The sequence below is a fragment of the Choloepus didactylus genome, chromosome X (assembly GCF_015220235.1).
Source record: "Choloepus didactylus isolate mChoDid1 chromosome X, mChoDid1.pri, whole genome shotgun sequence".
Lineage (NCBI taxonomy): Eukaryota > Metazoa > Chordata > Mammalia > Pilosa > Megalonychidae > Choloepus > Choloepus didactylus.
The window spans coordinates 125483604-125505391 of NC_051334.1; the positions used below are offsets into that span (position 1 = coordinate 125483604).

Sequence of the window (21788 nt, forward strand, 5' to 3'; positions counted from 1 at the left end):
GTTAAAAAAAAAAAAGCTGAAAAAGAGCGCAGACTTCAATTAGTGATATGAATGAAGCAGGTCCGGTTAAGACTAGGGCAAACTGGGCCAAAGGGTAAAGGTCGAAACTGACTGTGTTTTAAAACTTCAACTTCCATATGAGACCAAGGGAAGAGATGTCTATTTGGTACAGGATCTATATTTTCTAAACAGTACAACTCTACAGTTGGTTTGTTCAAACACCACAATTACATGGAACTTTGAATAGGAAGTGAGATACGGTAGGTTAGTATAGGCTAGAGTGAAATAGTGACACATCCCAAAGTAATTTGGGCAGGTAATAAAAAATATATTTATAGCCTCCCCCCCCACCCAGCCCCGAGGAGCTGGGGGAAGGTGCAGAGGTGTTGGACTTCCTCACCTGGACTGGTGTTGATGTTGTCACAAACATTGGGACTGACGGCTTCATGTGCTGAGCCCTCGGTCATGGGAATTGCCCTTATGGGGCTCGTTGCTGTGGAGGAGAGGCTAAACTTGCATATAATTGTGCCTAAGAGTCTCCCCCTGAGTACCTCTTTGTTGCTCGGATGTTGCCCTCTCTCTCTCTAACTGAGCCACCTTGACGGGTGAACTCACTGCCCTCCCCCCTACATGGGACCCGACTCCCAGGGGTGTAAATCTCCCTGGCAATGCAGGATATGACTCCTGGGGATGAATCTGGACTCTGCATCATGGGACTGAGAGTATCTTCTTGACCAAAAGGGGGATGCAAAATGAGACGAAATAGTTTCAGTGGCTGAGAGATTTCAAATGGAGTTGAGAAGTCACTCTGGTGGACATTCTTATGCACTATATAGATAACACCTCTTAGGTTTTAATGTGTTGGAATAGCTAGAAGTAAATACCTGAAACCAACAAACTCCAGCCCAGCAGTCTGGACTCCTGAAGACAATTATATAATAATGTAGATTACAAGGGGTGACAGAGTGATTGTGAAAACCTTGTGGATCACACCCCCTTTATCTAGTGTATGGATGGATGAGTAGAAAAATGGGGATAAAAACTAAATGACAAATAGGGTGGGATGGGGGGATGGTTTGGGTGTTCTTTTTTCACTTTTATTTTTTATTCTTATTCTGATTCTTTCTGATGTAAGGAAAATGTTCAGAAATAGATTGTGGTGATGAACGCATAACTATATGATCATACTGTGTACAGTTGATTGTATATCATGGATGATTGTATGGTATGTGAATATATTTCAATAAAACTGAATTTAAAAAAATATACAAACAAACTGAAAAAATAATGCCTAGTCATCAGCAAAAGAATTACAAGCCATACTTCTTGGTTTCTTAACAGGAAGATATGGCTCAGTCATGGGAACAAACTAAAACTTCAGAGGAGATTCAGAAGTTGAAACAACTGATCAAAGATGTTCAAACAAATATCCTAAATCATTTCAAGGATAGGAAGGAAAATATGGATATAAAGCTAAAGGATTTTAGGAAGACAATGTGTGAGCATAATGAAGAATTTGAAAGTATAAAAGGAAAAATAACAATTTATGGGAATATAAGGCCCAATAGCAGAGATTAAAAATAACTAGGGGCATACAACAACAGATTTGAACAGGTAGAAGAAAGGATCAGTGATTTAGAAGACAGGACAATCAAAATCATACAGTCAGAATAACACAGAGAGAAAAGAATATAAGAAATTGAGCAGTGTCTCAGGGACTTGAGTGACAGCATGACGTGCACAAACATTCACATCATGGGTTTCCCAGAAGGAGAAAAGAAGGGAAAAGGGGCAGAAAGAATATTTGAGGAAATAATGACTGAAAATTTCCCAACTCTTATGAAAAACATAAATATACATGTCCAAGGAGTACAAGGGACTCCAAACAGAATAAATCCTAACAGACCCACTCTGAGGCACATACTAATCAAAGTGTCAAATGTCAAAGATAAAGAGAGAATTCTGAAAGAAGCAAGAGAAAAGCAATTTGTCACATACAAGTGATCCTCAATAAGAATAAGTGTCAATTTCTCATCAGAATTCATGGAGGTGAGAAGGCAGTGCTGTGATATATTTAAGGTGCTGAAAGAGAAAAACTGCCATCCCCAAATTCTTTATCTGGAAAAACTGACCTTCAAAAATGAGGGAGAGTTTAAAATATTAACAGATAAACAGACACTGAGAGAGTTTGTAAACAAAAGATATGCCTGACACCAAAGGGTAAAGGACTTTACTGACTGCTTTAAAACTTCAACTTCCATGTGAGACCAAGGGAAGAGATGTTTATTTGGTGCAGGATCTATATTTCCTAAAAAATTTAACTTGTACAGTTTGTTCAAATACCATAATTACATGGAAATTTGAATAGGAAGTGAGACCTGGCAGGTTTGTATAGGTTAGTGTGAAATAGCGACACATACCAAAGTAATTTGGGCAGAGAATAAAAATATATATGCAGGGCCCCCCTGATGAGCTGGGGGGGAAATGCAGAAGTGCTGGACTTCTGCACCTGGATTGTTGCTGATGTTCTCACAAACATTGAGGACTGGCGGTTTGGTATGTCGAGCCCTCTATCTTGGGGCTTGCCCTTATGAAGCTCATTACTGCAAAGGAGAGGCTAAACCTGCTTATAACTGTGCCTGAATCCCCCCCCCCCCCAAGTACCTCTTTGTTGCTCAGATGTGGCCCTCTCTGTCTAGCTAAGGCAACTCCGCAGGCAGCCTCACTGCCCTCCCCCTATGTGGGATCTGACTCCCAGGGGTGTAAATCTCCCTGGCAACACAGGATATGACACCTGAGGATGAATCTGGCCTGACATTGTGGGACTGAAAACATCTTCTTGACCAAAAGGGGGATGTGAAATGAAACAAAGTAAAGTTTCAGTGGCTGAGAGATTCTAAATGGAGTCAAGAGGTCCCTCCATTGGGCACTCTCACACACGATATAGATAACCATTTTTAGGTTTTAATGTATTGGAATAGAAGTAAATACCTGAAACTATCAAACTGCAACCCAGTAGCCTTGACTCTTGAGGAAAATTGTAGAACAGTGTAGCTTACAAGGGGTGACAGGGTGATTGTGAAAGACTTGTGGATCACACTCCCTTTATCCAGTGTATGGAGGGATGAGTAGAAAAATGGGGACAAAAATGAAATAAAAAATAGGATGGGAGGGGGGATGATTTGGGTGTTCTTTTTTACTTTTATTTTTCATTCTTATTTTTACTTTTTCTAGTATAAAGAAAATGTTCAAAAAACATATTGGGGTGATGAATGCACAACTATATGATGGGACTGTGAACAGTTGATTGTACACCATGGTTGATTGTATGATATGTGAATATATCTCAATAAAAGTGAATTTAAAAAAAAGATGTGCCATACAAGAATTGCAAAAGGGAGTTCTGGTGGGCTCAAGGGGGCTGCCGGGAGGGTGGCTGCCATGTTGCTCTTCCACCTGGCTGAAGGGATGCACTGAGCATGGATGAAATTGGGTACTGCCATTCATTCACCTGCAAACCTGCCCCTTTGTGTCTGACATCAGCTGCAAAATCTATTAATGAGAAATGTGAATACAACAGTTTCGCTCAACTGAGTTTCAAAACCAAGCTGGTGGTGGTTCTTCCATGACAGAGCCTGAAGAACGTGGTGGTATGATCTACCATGTATGCCAAGAGGTCTCACTGCATAAGGTAAGAGACTTATCTGAGGATATGTCAAGCATGATTTTATCTATATTAAGAATCCAGGTGCTTCTCACCCCAATGCCTACCAGAGCCAAGACTCAGCCATGGCCATGGCCTCCTGACTGGACTCCCACTTCCACCTACGCCATTCAAGGTCAGACGATCCTGTTCAAACCTAAGTGAGATCACATGAGTTCAGTTCTCAGAAACTGTCAGTGGTTCCCCAGCTCACTCAGAGTAAGAGGTCTATTAACGAGAACAGACACCACCATTTCACTTAACTGGGCTTCAAAGTTTGCTGCATCCAAGGATATTTTGAGGATATTTCATCTATGCTGAAGTGAGGGTTCATTTTCATGTCAGAGTGTTAGGCCTGTTTGTCCTCAAATTAAGTAGAATCTCAACATCTAGCCCAGGTGTTGGATGAACACATAAATCCTCCACATCCATGGATGCCTGCAGGCCCTCAGCATGGCATCCCTTCAACAGACTCAGAGACCTTCCAGCTCTGGGAGTTACTGGCACTTTTCAATGCATCATTCACCACCCCAAATGCACCACACCTGCCACAACCACCCTTAGCCTGTGTAGGGGACCCACAATTTCCTCCTTGACTTGTTGAGGTGGGAGCCCAGTCAGAAGGTTACTGCTATGGCTGTGCCTGGCTCCAGTGATGGCACTGGGTTGAGAAACATCTGGATTCTGGGTTTATGCACAGGTAGAGAAGTGGGTGTTTGAGAGGGAACACAGAGGTGTTGACTCCAGGGTTATTGGTGTTGGAGCTGCCACAGGTGAAGTAGGGAAGCCTGCAGAACCCACCTTGTGGATGATGTTGTGCACATTGGGGCAGGTATTGCAGGTGAAGTGATGGCAGCATGGTGGTGGGTTTTCCAGCAGCCACCATGACCTCTGGGAGCATCCTCCGTCCATGTCAACCTCACATTGGTCCTAGCAACTGCCACCCTGCACATGTGTGCTCCATCTCCCTCATGCAGACAGGCCTTGCCTGAGGGATCAGATGGGTAGATGCACAGCACTAGAGGAGGCAGAAGCCAGGGAGCAGCCTGAAGCCAAGGAAGATTATGAGGACAAAGAGGAGGCACTGCTGCACTATGGTGCAGTAGATGTATTCCATCTGTGAAGCAGGGGAAGCCTGTGGGGCCCACCTTGTGCTGTTCACATTGGGGCAAGTATTCTAGGTGAAGTGGTAGCAGCTCCATCCTCCTCCACACTGAGGCCATTCCTGCAGTTGGGATGGAAAAGCATCATGGTGGTGGAGTTCCTGGCAGCCCCCATGGCCACTGGGCACTAATACTCACATGGTTCCAGCAAGTGCTACATCCCTCAGCCCATCAATAGACACTCTGACTATGGGCTCCCAATGGACCATGGGACAACCTTTCAGAGGCTGGGGCTAGGAAGGCATCCATGGGCCTCTCCCATTAGCTGTATCTTCTCCAGGTCACTGGATTGGGACATTAAAAGCTTTTTGGAGTCTCAATCACCTTGTAATCCCCAGGAGTCCCCTCAAGTGACACTGGATGCAATCCCCAGGCCTCCTATGTGTGCTGGCACAAACCTGACACCCTGAGGATACTTGAAAATTTTAGGGATTTTCATACAACCAAGGAGGAACAACCAGTATCCATAGCAGACCTGCAATGCCATCCCCAGGCCTTCAAGTTGGACTCCAGCAGCAATGTAAAGATTAGAACATTCTGTGCCTTCAGTTCACAAAATGGAGTGGAAATGGGCTTGGAACACCATCACCCAAGAAAATTCCACCAGCCTGGCAGGTAATGGCCTTTGAAATGTGACTGAAAATTTCTGGAGACTCATCTGTCAAATACCAGATGAGGCAATCTAACTCATATACAGGATCCCTTCCCCAATGCTCACAGACCTGGTTCCTGTACCCAATGTCACAGGAACAATTTCAAGAGACAGGCTCATATGTGAGTGAGTCCTTCCAGAAGAGGACTTAGAGAATTTGAGGAAAATTTCTTCCAACCATCATCCTATGCTTAAACCTCTAGCACTTACCCTGACTCTACAAGTGTATACCATGGACTCTGACAATTTGGTCCATGTCCTTGACAGTAAAAAATGTCAAAACTGCAGTCCAAACATCTGTTGGAAACTCTCATTTACAAAACCCAGTTAATTTCCAGGATGATATACAATGCATCCATCAGGTGGATCCTGAAAACAGGCACACTGCCCTGGAAGGACACCTGAAGGTGAGATTGCTTTTCTTGGCCAGGAGCAGAGGGGAGGATGGCTGTTTTTATCCAAGAAAACCACTGAAACCTGAAAGGTTCAGCAGGGCCACATCCAACCACTGAAGAAGGCTTGGGAAAACTTTTCAGGTTGCCTTAGGACCACCATATCCCACCAAGGACAGATACTGATCACGGGAAAGATGTACCTGGGACCTACTTCGCCAACACAAATTGGTTCTGGCCATGGGACTGGACTTGGAATATCTTTCAGAGGCCCAGACCAGCTGGGAACTTCATTGGCAGCCTCCAAACATACTGAGTCTGGAGCTTGTCCTGGCAGGTGCTGTGCAGATAGGTGACTTGGAACATTTTCTATAGCCTCATCAGATAAAGGGGGACAACAAGGGATGTAGGTCAGGTAAAGGGACTCCATCACTCAGACCCTTTGACCCAGCTGCTCCCATTTGTGTCTCTGTAGTGCATTTGGAAAATTTTGGTGACATTCACCCAACAAAAGGGCACCAAAGTCACCCAGGATGAGTCTGCAAACATCCCCCCAGGGCTTCCCAGGCCATCACCAACTATTCCTGGTCTCTGTGTAGGGACTCAACATATTTATTGGAGGAACATCAATTACTGAGCACCAGATGTGACTGAGGCCTTACAAAGACTATTTGAGGACCTCCAATGGTTCCAAGACAGTCTGTTTTACCATAAGATGACTTGGAAATTTTCTGGAGGCTCATTCCATGGAAGGGCATTGAGTGTAATCTCAGGAGACCAGGCCCAGGATGCATGCCTGTGGGGGAAACTTCTGACATCATCTTCATTGAATTGTACACACTTCATGGATACAGAAACTCTCTACAATGTTATAACAACAGTGACAACACTATGGACAACAAGAAAAATAATATATAATAACAATGATGACAACAATCCTAATAAAATTTCTTAAGGAGATGGGAGAATAATCATCACTATTTTAGTAAATGACCATATACTGAAATCAGTGTGAGAGCATGTTAGGGTCAGAGACAAAAATTTTCCAAGTGAAATGAGTTACAAGATGGGAAGGATGAGTGAGAAGTAAGGGCATGAGGAAACAGTTCTCAGGTAGCAAACCCCATGGACATCCTGGGCTGAGGCAGACAAACCCAGGCCAGTGCCTGCCATCTGCCTAATCCAACAGACTTCATGAGAATGGCTGTGTTGGCAGGAAAGGAAAAGCTCTCTGATTAAAAGACCCTACCTGGGAGCCACTCCCAGATGAACAAGGGACCCAAACCCTGATATCCAACAATCCAAATCCCTGCCCACACAAGAAGCTCCCAGCACTCTCTCTGTTCTGACAGCCCAGCTACTCCCTAATTTTCTGGTCCACCCACACCCTTGACCCTCTTATGCAGGTTCATCAGGACACCAGAGGAAGAAGGGGGTTGTGATGGTTAGATTCATGTGTCAACTTGGCCAGGTGATGGTACCCAGGTGTCTGGTCAAGCAAGCACTGGCCTAACCATTCCAACAAGGACATTTGTGGCTGGTTAATAAACCACAGGGCTGGTTTATTAAATCATCAGTCAATTGGCTGCAGCTATGACTGATTACATCAACAAAGGGTGTGTCTTCCACAATGAGAGAATACAATCAGCTGGATTTCATCCAATCAGTTGAAGACTTTTAAGTGAGACAGATAAAGGACCTTCACTTCTTCTTCAGCTAACCAGCAAAGCATTTCCTGAGGAGTTCATCGAAGTTGCCAGTTCGCTGCCTGAGGAGATCATTGAACATGTTCATCAGAGTTGCCAGTTTGCTGCCTGAAGAGTTCATTGAACATCTTCATTGGAGTTGCCAGTCTGCTGCCTGCCCTATGGAATTTGGACTCGTGCATACCCACAGTTGTGTAAGACACTTTTATAAATCTTATATTTATAGGTATCTCTTATTGATTCTGTTTCCCTAGACAACCCTAACTAATACAGGGGTTGTCACAATTGTTTCTGGAAGTGCCCCTAAGACCATGGGATCCCAGCTGAGAATGGCTTCCAATCAAGGGATACACCAATCACAGGCCTCCCTCTGTGTCTGGAACTGGCTTGTTCTAGTCTAAGGAGGGAACTGCAAACATTTTCCTTAAACTTAGGAGGGCTGGAAACCTGGGGCTCTCCTGCCAACTGGATGATCTCAGCCCAAAGTGTGGCACTTGGGAAATTATCCTAAGAGTATATCTAGCAAGTGATGTCCCACAGGTGCCCTCAAGATGTATGGGGTGCCATCCATGGGCCTACTTTGGTAGGCTCCATTCATGACCACCTGAGGGGACTTGCAAAACTTTTGAGATGTCCATACAACCACAGGGAATCAACCAGGCACCAGGAACCAGGCAGGGTCTGCAATGTCCTAACACCCTCATGCTCACCTAAACCTTAAATGCAAAGTCAAACCCTAACACCTAAACCCAAACCTGAAACAAATACCCAGATGCCAATTCCTGAAACTGCACCCAAGCTCTAACCCTAAACCTAAGTCTGAACCCAGAACCAGCACCCAATCCCAAATCCTGAATCCTAACCTGTAACACTAATGTCAAGTCTCATATCTACTCTCTAACACAAACCCTGAGCATGAACACTCACCTTAGTATCATGCTGGAAATATCCTTGGAAGGATTCCTTGTCTTATGCAGTGAGTCCCACTGGCATACACAGTAGGTCATATCACCAGGTTCTTAAGTCTGTGTCATGGCAGAACCACCACTAGTTTGCCCTGAAATAGAGAGAGGAAAACATGAAAGGCTCTATAAATCTTAAATTTGTACATCGTGGAAACAATCTGGTAAACTACTCAGCTGAATACATAATACCCTTCAAGGGAAAGCAATGATTACAATCAATCAACATAATAATCACATTAATAGACTATAGTGAAGAAATGATATTATCTCAACTGATACAGAAAAAGCATTTGAAAAATTCCAACATTATGATAAAAACATTCACAAAGCTAGGTACAGAAAGGGACTTCCTGAAATGATAAAGGGCATTAATGAAAAACTCACAGCTAAATTTAGACTCAACAGTGAAAGACTGAAAATGTGAAAGACTTCCCACCAAGAACAGAAAGAAAACAAGGATGCCTGCTTTCACTACTCCTTTTCAACATTGTACCAGAAGTTGTAGTCAGAGGCATTATGCAAGAAAAATAAATAAAAGGTATTTTATATTGAAAAAAAGGGATTCTGCAGGATGAAAGGAAAAGACAGGAGAGAGTGGCTTGGAGTAGAGTGGAGAAATGAAGATCATCAGTAAGGGTAACTAAAAGGGTAAATGCAAAACCCAAAAGCACTGTATCCTCAATGTACAACTCTACTCTTAAATTCATATAAGAATTAGAATATAATTGAACAATAGAGTGATGTCATCAACATGGTGACATAAATAGCTACTGAAAATCTCTCTCCAGAAAATCAATGAAATGAAAAGGACAATTCTGAATAGTTTAGAACTTTGGAGGAATACATAGATTGGAGAAGGTCCCTACAAATGCCAAATTGAAGACCCCAAACAGAATAGATCAAAATAGACCTACAGCAAGACACTTACTAATCAGATTGCCAAAGGTCAAAGACAAAGAATTCTGAAAGATGCAAGAGAAAAGCATTGTATCACATACAAGGGAAGCTCAATAAGACTAAGAGTGGATATTTCAGCAGAAACCATGGAGGCACGAAGGCAGTGTATGATATATTTAAGATACTGAAAGAGAAAAACTGCCAACCAAGAATTCTATATTCAGCAAAACTGTCCTTCAAAAATGAGGGAGAGTTTAAAATATTTTCAGATAAAGAGACACTGAGAGAGTTCATGAAAAAGACACTCGCTTTACAAGAAATACTAAAGGGAGTGATACAGACAGATAGGAAGGAAAGGAGAGAGATGTTTAGAGAAGTGTGTAGAAATGAAGACTGGCACTAAGGGTAATTAATAGGATAAAAGGAGAAAAAAAATAAGATATGACAGATAAAATCCAAAAGACAAAATGATTGAAGAAAGTACTGCCTTTACATAATAACATTAAATATTAATGGATTAAACTCCCAAATCAAAAGACATAGATTGTCATGATGGATTAAAAAAAACAGGATCTGGAGGTGGGGCAAGATGGCAGAGTGGTGAGGTATGGGTTTTAGTTACTGTTCTGGGGCAGTTGGTAGAAAGCCAGGAATTGCATGGACCAGACACTGCAGAGGAATTTGAGTTTGGACATACTTTATACAACACTCACGAATGCGTGGAACAGCTGAGATCAGCAAAATCTGTAAGTTCTCATGGCCAGGGCGCCCACACCCCTCCCTGCCAGGCACAATCCCAAGGGAGGAGGGGCCATCAGTGCTGGGAACCAGGAGGGAGAACTGCAGTTGCACCACTGATTAACAAACTCAAACTCCTGAACAAAAACTCCAACCATAGATAAACTAAGACCAGACACTGGAAAATCTGGGAGCAGTCAGCCCAGTGGAGAGGAGATAGGGCTAGCAAAAACAGCAAAAAAAATAAATAATAATAAAATAAAATAAAATAATATAAAATAAAATAAAAACAGAGACTTTTTGGAGTTCTGGTGAACATAATATGGAGAAGGGCCAGGCTGAAACAGAATCAGGTGCATATGCAAATCCAGGTGGCAGGGGCCCTTGTCTGAAAAGATGGCTTCTCTGCTTTATTGATTGTTCCTTAATCACCCCCAACTTCTTGCCTTTTAGCATTTCAATAGCCCATTAGATCTGCAAGGACTCTAAATAGTCCATACTGGGCTCTTCTTTTTCTTTTTCTTTTTTTTAATCTTTTTCTCTTTTTTTAAAATAATTATTCTAAGAAGCCCAATAAAGAGCCTCAAAGACTTTCAATTTGGGCCCAGACAAGAGCATACCTAAGACAGCTCTGAGAGACAAAGCAATAAGTCTAGTGGCAGAGAAAATTCACTAAACACCATAACTTTCCAAGAAAAGGGGAGTGTGGCCCAGCTCCAGTGGTAGCCCTCCTTTTGGGAACTCATATCCCAAGGGCTGGAACCCAGAAACCAGCTTCAGTCATCCATGCCCCAGAAAGAGTCAGGGTCACCAGAATTAAAGGCTCCACACCTCCTTACACTGGTGGGGGAACTGCAAGGTGGTAAGTGCCACCTGCTGGACAGCATAGGAGAAGCACAGAGTCTAAAGGCCTCACAGGAGGGTCTCATTCTCAAGGAAACTCCATATTCTCCTCCTGAGACCTGGGCATCTCTGACTGGGAAAACATAGCTGGGAGTGACCATATCTGAGACCATCACACAAAAAGGCTACATAGAGGCAGGGAAAGAAACAGAAAAAGAAGAGGTGAAAAACTGATCAACTTAAACAGAATCTAAGTTAAAGGTCTAGAGAAAGCTGAACTGAACACCAAAGTTTTGAGAATAAAGCCAATCAACAAGAAAACCCTAGGTAAAAGAGTGAAAACAAATTCCACAATAAACTAATCAAGAAAGTCAGATGCCGACAGCTTAAGATAATGAGCCATACTAGGAAACATGAAAATATGGATGAGCCAAAGGAACAAACTAATAGTTCAAAAGAGATACAGGAGTTGAAGCAATTATTGCTAAATCAATTCAATGAACTGAAGGCAGAACTAATTGGAGATGTACAAACAAATCTAAATCAATTCAAAAATCAAGTCAATGAACTGAGAGAAGTCATAGCAAAAGAGATGAAGGATATAAGGAGGACAATGGATGACCATAAGGAAGAATTCATAAACCTAAAAAACAAATGGCAGAACTTATGGGAATGAAGGGCATAATGGAGGAGATGAAAAAGACAATGGAGAGATACAACAGTAGATTTGAACAGGCAGAAGAGAGGATCAGTGAATTGGAAGACCACACATCTGAATTCACACACACAAAAGAACAGATGGTGAAAAGAATGGAAAAATATGAGCAGGGTCTTAGGGAGCTGAGTGACAACATGAAATGCACAAATATATGTGCTATGAGTATCCCAGAGGGAGAAGAGAGGGGAAAAGGGGCAGAAAGAATAATAGAAGACATAATTACCAAAAATTTCCCAAATCTTATGAAAGACAGAAAATTAGAGAATCAGCAATACAGCACACCCCAAACAGAATAGACACCAATAGACCTACTCCAAGACACTTAACAATCAGATTGTCCAATGTCAAAGACAAAGAGAGAATTCTGAAAGCAGGAAAAGAAAAGCAATCTATCACATAAAAGGGAAGGTTGATAAGACTATGTACAGGTTTCTCTGCAGAAACCATGGAGGCGAGAAGACAGTGATATGATATATTTAACATACTGAAAGAGAAGAACTGCCAACCAAGAAGTCTATAACTGGCAAAACTGTCCTTCAAAAATGAGGGAGAGATTAAAATATTTTCAGAGAAACTGACACTGAGTTTGTGAATAAGAGACCACCTTAACAAGAAATACTAAAGGGAGTGCTACAGGCTGATAGGAAAAGACAGGAGAAAGAGGTTTGGAGAATAGTGTAGAAATGGAGATTATCAGAAAGTGTAAAAAGAGAGAGAGGATAAAATAAGACATGACATATAAAATCAAAAAGACAAAATGATAGAAGAAAGTACTGCCCTTGCAGTAATAACACTAAATGTTAATGCCTTAAACTCCCCAATAAAAAGTCACAGACTGCCAGAATGGGTTAAAAATTAGGAACCATGTATATGCTATCTACAAGAAACTCACCTTAGACACAAGGACAAAAATAGGCTGAGAGTAAAAGGTTGTAAAAAGATATTTCATGCAAACAGCAACCAGAAAAAAAGTGGGAGTAGCCATATTAATATCAGATGAAGTAGACTTCAAAAGTAAAACAATTAAAAGAGACAAAGAAGGACACTATATATTAATAAAAGGGTCAATTCACCAAAAAAACATAACACTCATAAATATTTATGCACCAAGGTAGAGTGCCCCCAAATTCATGAGGCAAACACTGAGAACATTGAAATGAGAAGTAGATAATTCCACAATAATAGTTGGAGACTTCAAGACATCAATGGATAGAACATCTAGACAGAGGATCAACAAGGAAAGAGAGATGATGAATTGTATGATAAATGAACTAGAGTTGACAGACATTTATAGAACACTACACCCCACAACAGCAGGATACACATTTTTCTCAAGTGCTCATGGAACATTCTCTATGATAGATCACATGCTGGGTCACAAAGAAAGTCTCGACAAATTTAAAAATATTGATATTATAAAAAACACTATCATGGATCATAACAGAATGAAGTTAGAAATAAATAACAGGCATAAGATTGTAAAAATCACAAGCATATGGAGACTAAACAACACACTCTTAGAAAACCAGTGGGTAAAGGGAGAAATTACAAGAGAAATTAGTAAATACCTCAAGGCAAATGACAAAGAAAATACAACATGTCAAAACTTATGGGAGGAGAGCCTAAGATGGCGGCTAGGAGAGACAGGACAAAAAAAACACCTTCATGAAAAATACTAGATAAAACCAGAAAGTGACCCAGAATACCACTTCCAGTGATGTACCAGCTGGACGAGGTCTGCTAAATCCATAGGGACCGTGCACTTGGTGGAACTGGGAGTCTGCATTCTGAAATGAGTGAGTAAGCCTGCTGAATATCTGGCAGCCATGCTGTGGTGTGGGGAAACCATGGCTTGGTATTTGAAGGCAGACTAGTTCTTTTTTAAAAAACCCAAAAGCAGCTGTGGATACAGCAGTGAGAACCTCACAGTGAAGCGCAGCAGGAACAGGCTGTGCAAACACCTCAATATCTGGCATGGAAGATAGACTTTTGTGCACCCACTGCTAATCATCTTGGAGCGAGGAAGGCAGAGGTGAGCCAAAAGGGGACAATAACCATGCCCCTTGCAGCCATCTTCCCAGTGGGATGGGAATGCTCCTGCCTGGTGCCAGAGCCACAGCCCAGAGCTGCACAAAAAAAACCCAGTGCAAAGGGAAGTGTTTCCAGCAACATGTGCACAATACTGGGCATGCACAATAGCCTTTCATGCACCTACAGTTAATTGTCCTGGAGCTGGGAAGGTGGAGCTGTGCAAAAAGGAGGAAATTAACACTCCTCATGCAGCCATCCTTATAGCAGGCTGGGAACGCCCTTACACGGCCCGGTGGCCCAGAACTTCCCTTGAGGGATGGCATGCACTTGTGATGTAGCACAACCTTCCCTCAGCAGAGGCCCTAGAAGGACATGCTTGGAAGAGGGACCCACGCAGAAATCCCAGGGACCATATGCCAATACCAAGGACTTGTGGGTCAGTGGCAGAGACAATCTGTGGTGAGACTGAAATGGTTTAGACTCTTGCAACAGCCTTAAATCTCCAGGAACACCTGGGAGGTTTGATTATTAAAGCTGCCCTCCCTCCCTCACCACTCAGACACACACCCCACATTCAGGGTGGACACCACCAACAACACACCCAAACTTGGTGCACCAATTGGATCCCACAAGAATCAGACCCCCACACACTACAAAGACAAAGTTGGGGAGAACTGACTTGAGGGGAATATGTGACTCACGGACAGCATCTGCTTGTTAGTTAGAGAAAGTCCTAACTAAAAGAACACTATCCTAAAAGAAACCTATCAAGTAAAGAAAATGCCAATAGGCCAAAAACAACAGAGAATTTTAAAGCATATGGAAAAAGCAGATGATATGGATAACCCAAACCCAAACACCTGAATCAAAAGATAAGAGGAGACACAGTACTTGGAGCAATTAATCAAAGAACTATAGACAAACAACAAGAGTATGGCACAGGATATAAAGGACATGAAGACCTTAGAAGAGCATAAAGAAGAAATTACAAGAGTAAATTTAAAAAACAGGTGATCTTATGGAAATAAAAGAAACTGTTTACCAAATTAAAAAGATTCTGGACACTCACAGTACAGACTAGAGGAAGCTGAACAATGACTCAGTGACCTCAAGGGCCACAGAATGGAAAATGAAAGAACAAAAGAAAGAATGGGGGAAAAAACTGAAAAAATAGGAATGGACCTCAGGGATATGATAGATAAAATAAAATGTCCAAATATAAGACTAATTGGTGTCCCAGGAGGGGAAGAGAAGGGTAAAGGTTAAGAAAGAGTATTCAAAGAAATTGTTGGGGAAAACTTCCCAAACTTCTACACAATATAAATACACAAAGCATAAATGCCCAGTGAACTCCAAATAGAATAAATCCAAATAAACTTGCTCCAAGACATGTTCTGATCAGACTGTCAAATACTGAGGAGAAGGAGCAAGTTCTGAAAGCAGCAAGATAAAAGCAATTCACCACATACAAAGGAGACAACATAAGACTAAGTAGTGACTACTCAGTGGCTACCATGGAGGCGAGAAGGCAGTGGCATGACATTTAAAATTCTGAGACAGAAAAGTTTCCAACTTTGCTAGACTGACCAGAGAAGAAATAGAAGACCTCAACCAACCAATCACAAGCAAAGAGATCCAATCAGTCATCAAAAAGCTTCCCACAAATAAATGCTCAGGGCCAGATGGCATCACAGGGGAATTCTACCAAACTTTCCAAAAAGAACTGACACCAATCTTACTTAAACTCTTTCATAACATCAAAGAAAATGGAACACTACCTAACTCATTTTATGAAGCTAACATCAATCTAATACCAAAACCAGGCAAAGATGCTACAAAAAAGGAAAACTACCTGCCAATCTCCCTAATCAATACAGACACACAAATTCTCAACAAAATACTTGAAAATTGAATAAAAAGACACATTAAAAAAATCATACACCATGACCAAGTGGGGTTCATTCCAGGCATGCAAGGATGATTCAACATAAGAAAATCAATGTATTACAACACATTAACAAATCAAAAGGGAAAAATCAAATGATCATCCCAATAGATGCTGAAAAATCATTTGACAAAATCCAACATTCCTTTTTGATAAAAACACTTCAAAAGGTAGGAATTGAAGGAAACTTCCTCAATATGATAAAGAGCATATATGAAAAACCCACAGCCAGCATAGTATTCAGTGGTGAGAGACTGAAAACCTTCCCTCTAAGATCAGGAACAAGACAAGAATTCCCACTATCACCACTGTTTTTCAACATTGTGCTGGAAGTGCTAGCCAGGGCAATCCGGCAAGACAAAGAAATAAAAGGCATCCAAATTGGAAAGAAAGAAGTAAAACTGTCATTGTTTGCAGATGATATGATCTTATATCTGGAAAATCCTGAGAAATTGATGATACAGCTACTAGAGCTAATAAACAAGTTTAGCAAAGTAGTGGGATACAAGATTAATGCACATAAGTCTGTAATGTTTCTATATGCTAGAAATGAACAAACTGAAGAGACACTCAAGAAAAAGACACCATTTTCAATAGCAACTAAAAAAATCAAGTACCTAGGAATAAACTTAACCAAAGATGTAAAAGACCTATACAAAGAAAACTACATAACTCTACTAAAAGAAATAGAAGGGGACCTTAAAAGATGGAAAAATATTCCATGTTCATGGATAGGAAGGCTAAATGTCATTAACATGTCAATTCTACCCAAACTCATCTACAGATTCAATGCGATCCCAATCAAAATTCCAACAACCTACTTTACAGACTTGGAAAAGCTAGTTATCAAATTTATTTGGGAAGGGAAGATGACTTGAATTGCTAAAAACACTCTAAAAAAGAAAAATGAAGTGGGAGGACTTACACTCCCTGATTTTGAAGCTTATTATAAAGCCACAGTTGTCAAAACAGCATGGTACTGACACAAAGATAGACATATTGATCAATGGAATTGAACTGAGAATTTGGAGATAGACCCCCAGATCTATGGCCGACTGATCTTTGATAAGGCCCCCGAAGTCACTGAACTGGGTCATAATGGTCTTTTCAACAAATGGGGCTGGGAGACTTGGATATCCATATCCAAAAGAATGAAAGAGGACCCCTACCTCACAACCCACACAAAAATTAACCCAAAATGGATCAAAGATCTCAATATGAAAGAAAGTACCATAAAACTCCTAGAAGATAATGTAGGGAAACATTTTCAAGACCTTGTATTAGGCGGCCACTTCCTAGACTTTACACCCAAAGCACAAGCAACAAAAGAAAAAATAAATAAATGGGAACTCCTCAAGCTTAGAAGTTTCTGCACCTCAAAGGAATTTGTCAAAAAGGTGAAGAGGCAGCCAACTCAATGGGAAAAAGTTTTTGGAAACCAAGTATCTGACAAAAGACTGATATCTTGCATATATAAAGAAATCCTACAACTCAATGATGATAGTACAGACAGTCCAATTATAAAATGGGCAAAAGATATGAAAAGACAGTACTCTGAAGAGGAAATACAAATGGCCAAGAAACACATGAAAAAATGTTCAGCTTCACTAGCTATTAGAGAAATGCAAATTAAGACCACAATGAGACACCATCTCACACCAATTAGAATGGCTGCCATTAAACAAACAGGAAACTACAAATGCTGGAGAGGATGTGGAGAAATTGGAACTCTTATTCATTGTTGGTGGGACTGTATAATGGTTCAGCCACTCTGGAAGTGAGTCTGGCAGTTCCTTAGAAAACTAGATATAGAGTTACCCTTTGATCCAGCGATTGCACTTCTCAATATATACCCAGAAGAACTGAAAGCTGTGACACGAACAGATATCTGCACACCAATGTTCATAGCAGCATTATTCACAATTGCCAAGACATGGAAACAACCCAAATGTCCTTCAACAACAGATGAGTGGATAAATAAAAAGTGGTATATACACATGATGGAATACTACATAGCAGTAAGAAGGAACGATGTCGTGAAACATATGACAACATGGATGAACCTTGAAGACATAATGCTGAGCAAAATAAGCCAGGCACAAAAAGAGAAATATTATATGCTACCACTAATGTGAACTTTGAGAAATGTAAAACAAATGGTTTATAATGTAGAATGTAGGGGAACTAGCGATAGAGAGCAACTAAGGAAGGGGGAACGATAACCCAATAAGAACAGATAAGCTATCATGGGTAAATTTAACATTCTGGGAATGCCCAGGAATGACTATGGTCTGTTAATTTCTGACGGGTATAGCAGGAACAAGTTCACAGAAATGTTGCTATACTAGGTTACTTTCTTGGGGTAGAGTAGGAACATGTTGGAAGTAAAGTAGTTATCTTAGGTTAGTTGTCTTTTTCTTACTCCCTTGTTATGGTCTGTTTGAAATGTTCTTTTATTGTATGTTCTTTTAAATTTTTTAAAATTTTTATCATTTTTTATACAGTTGATTTTAAAAAAAGTTAATTAAGAAAAAGGAAAAAATATGCAGAGCCCCCTTGAGGAGCTGGTGGAGAATGCAGGGGTATTAGCCTGCCCCACCTCAATGGTTGCTAATGTGCTCACAGACATAGGGGACTGGTGGTTTGATGGGCTGAGCCCTCTACCACAGGACTTGCCCTTGGGAAGACTGTTGCTGCAAAGGAGAGGCTAGGCCTCCCTATAATTGTGCCTAAGAGCCTCCTCCCAAATGCCTCTTTGTTGCTCAGATGTGGCCCTCTCTCTCTAGCTTAGCCAACTTGGCAGGTGAAATCACTGCCCTCCCCCCCTACATGGGGTCAGACACCCAGGGGAGTGAATCTCCCTGGCAACGTGGAATATGACTCCTGGGGAGGAATGTAGACCCGGCATCGTGGGATGGAGAACATCTTCTTGACCAAAAGGGGGAAATAATAGGAAATGAAATAAGCTTCAGGGGCAGAGAGATTCCAAAAGGAGCTGAGAGGTCACTCTGGTGGGCACTCTTACGCACAATATAGACAACCCTTTTTAGGTACTAATGAATTGGGGTAACTGGTGGTAGAATAACTGAAACTATCAAACTACAACCCAGAACCCATGAATCTTGAAGACGATTGTAAAAAAATGTAGCTTATGAGGGGTGACAATGGGATTGGGAAAGCCATAAGGACCACACTCCCCTTTGTCTAGTTTATGGATGGATGAGTAGAAAAATGGGGGAAGGAAACAAACAAACAAACAAACAAAGGCACCCAGTGTTCTTTTTTACTTTAATTGCTCTTTTTTGCTTTAATTATTATTCTTGTTATTTTTGTGTGTGGGTAATGAAGGTGTCAGGGATTGATTTTGGTGATGAATGCACAACTATGTAATGGTACTGTGAACAATTGAATATACAATTTGTTTTGTATGACTGCATGGTACGTGAATATATCTCAATAAAATGAATAGTAAAAAAAAAAGTAAGGCCTCACATCAATAAGTTAACTTCATATATGCAGGAACTATAAAAGAAGAGCAATCTAAACTAAAGTTAATAGAAGGAAGGAAATTATAAATATTAGAGGGCAGATAAATGAAATAGAGAAGAAAAATGATTGAGAAAATCAATGAATCCAAAATTGAGTTCTTTGAAAAGATCAATAAAGTTGACAAATCTTTAGCTAGACAAAGAAAAAAAGAAGGAACACTCTAGTAACTAAAATCCAAAATGAAAGTGAGGACATTACTGACCTTGAAGAAATTAAAGGTTTATAAGAGAATGCTATGAATAATTGTATGCCAAAAAATAAGATAATCTAGATGAAATGGACAAATTCCTATAAGCCACAAACTAACTACACCAACTCAAAAAGAAACAGAAGCTCTCCACAGGACAACATCAAGTAAAGAGACTGAATCCATAATCAAAAACCTTTCTGCAAAGAAAAATCCAGGACCAGAGAGTTTCACTGGTAAGTTATAACAAACATTCAAAGAATCAACACCAATCTTTCTCAAACTCTCACCAAAAATTGAAGAGGTGGGAACTATTCCTAAGTCATTCCATGAGACTAGCATTACTTTGAAACCCAAGTCAGATAAACACATCACAAGAAAACTACAAACCAATTTCCCTTATGAATATACATGCAAAAATCCTCAAAACAATACTAGCAAATCAAATCCTAGAGCATATTAAAATGATTATACACCATGACCAAGTGGAATTTATCCCAGAATGCAAGGGTAGTTCAACACATAAACATAATTTATCACATTAATGGAATGAAGGGGAAAAATTACAAGATCATCTCAGTTGATGCAGAAAAGGCATTTGACAAAATCCAACACCCTTTCATGATAAAAATCCTCATAAAGCTAGGAATAGAAGGTAACTTCCTCAAAAAGACAAAGGGAATATATGAAGAGTCCACTAACATTATCCTTAATGGTGAAAGACCAAAAGCCCTCCCCCTGTGGTAAGGAACAAGAGAAGGATGCCTGCTTTCAACACTGTTACTCAAATTGTACTGGAAGTTCTAGCAGAGCAAAAAGAAATAAAAAGCATCAAAATTGGAAAGGAAGAAGTGAAACATCTTTGTTGGCAGATGACATGATTCTTTATATAGAAAATCCCAAAGAATCCACAAGAAAACTACTAGAGCTAGTAAGTGAATTCAGCAGGCTACAAAATTAACACACAAAAATCACTTGTGATTCTATACATCAGTAGAGAATAATCCAAAATGGACCATAAAAAACAATTCCATTCACAATAGCATCTAAAAGAATAAAATATTTAAGAATAAATTCAACCAAGGAGGTGAAAGAAATTTCTTTCTTTGCTGAAATAAATTAAGGAAGACCCAAATAAATAACAAGACATCTGTGTTCATGCATAGGAAGATTAATATTGTTAAAGTGTCAATACCACCCAAAGTGAACCACAAATTCAATGCAATCCCTATCAAAATCCTAGCAGCCTCTTTTGCATGAATGGAAAGCAATTCTCAAAGTCATATAGAATCTCCAGGAGCCCTGAATTCCCAAATCAACTTTAAACAAGAACACACTTCCTGAATTCAAAACCACAAAGCCAGAGTAATGAAAACCATGTGGAACTGGCATAAAGATAGACACATATAACAATGGAACAGAACTGAGAGTTCAGAAATAAACCCATACATCTATGATGGGCAGATTTTTTTAAAAGCAATTTTATTGAGATATACTCACACACCATATAATCCATCCAAAGTATACAATCAATGGCACACAGTATCATCATATAGTTGTGTTTTTTTCAAGTTTCAAATATTTTATTTTTTTATTCACACAGTATGAAGTTTTATAAAGATCCCTTATCTTGAATATCATGCAGAAGAAAAACTAAACATTCAACAAAAACCACCCCTTCCCCACCCTCATACACACACAAAGTAAAAAAAAGAAGAAAAAAACCTCATTCCCCAGTAAGGAACTAATGACTGCACTATTTTCTGTAATGCCAACCAAGATATGCACAAGCAAGAGAAACAGAAAGCACTTGTTAAAATATTTGTAACAAATACTTATGTACAAAAAAATTCACAAAAGACAATTTCCCCCTTGAAGCAGAGCACATGGAAGATGACACAGAAACAGATCAAACCACTGGCTGGGATTATCACCACAATCAATTTTTTGAGCATTTTCTTACTCCAAAATAAGGGGAAAATATTTTTAAAAATAAAAAATAAATAAAAAAGAAGACCTACTCCATCCCATACCCCATATCGTCCCCTAATATTTATATTTATATATTTTTGTCATTATTTTATTACTCATCTGCCCATACACTGGTTAAAGGGAGCGTCAATCACCAGGTTTTCACTATAACAGTCACACCATAAAAGCTATATAGTTATACAATTATCATCAAGAATCAAGTCTACTGGATTGCTGTTCAACAGATTCAGGTATTTCCTTCTAGCTATTCTAGTACACTAGAAACTAAAAAGGAATATCTATATAATGCATAAGAATAACCTCCAGA

General features: G+C 40.2%; 1 protein-coding gene across 4 annotated transcripts in view; it reads right to left on the minus strand.

The window, feature by feature from the left end:
• Positions 1 to 21788, minus strand: part of RBM41 (RNA binding motif protein 41) — a 204971-nt gene that overhangs the window by 89760 nt on the left and 93423 nt on the right. For 3 of the 4 annotated variants that reach the window (XR_005214517.1, XR_005214518.1, XR_005214519.1), the window contains exon 7: positions 8544 to 8673. Coding sequence is in view for 1 of the 4 variants with exons in the window: in XM_037821394.1 (XP_037677322.1) it covers positions 8636 to 8673 (38 nt within the window). In the remaining 3 variants the exon portion in view is untranslated. Of the gene's footprint in view, positions 1 to 8381; positions 8674 to 21788 lie in introns of those variants that run through there. The other variant, XM_037821394.1, reaches the window with a different exon arrangement.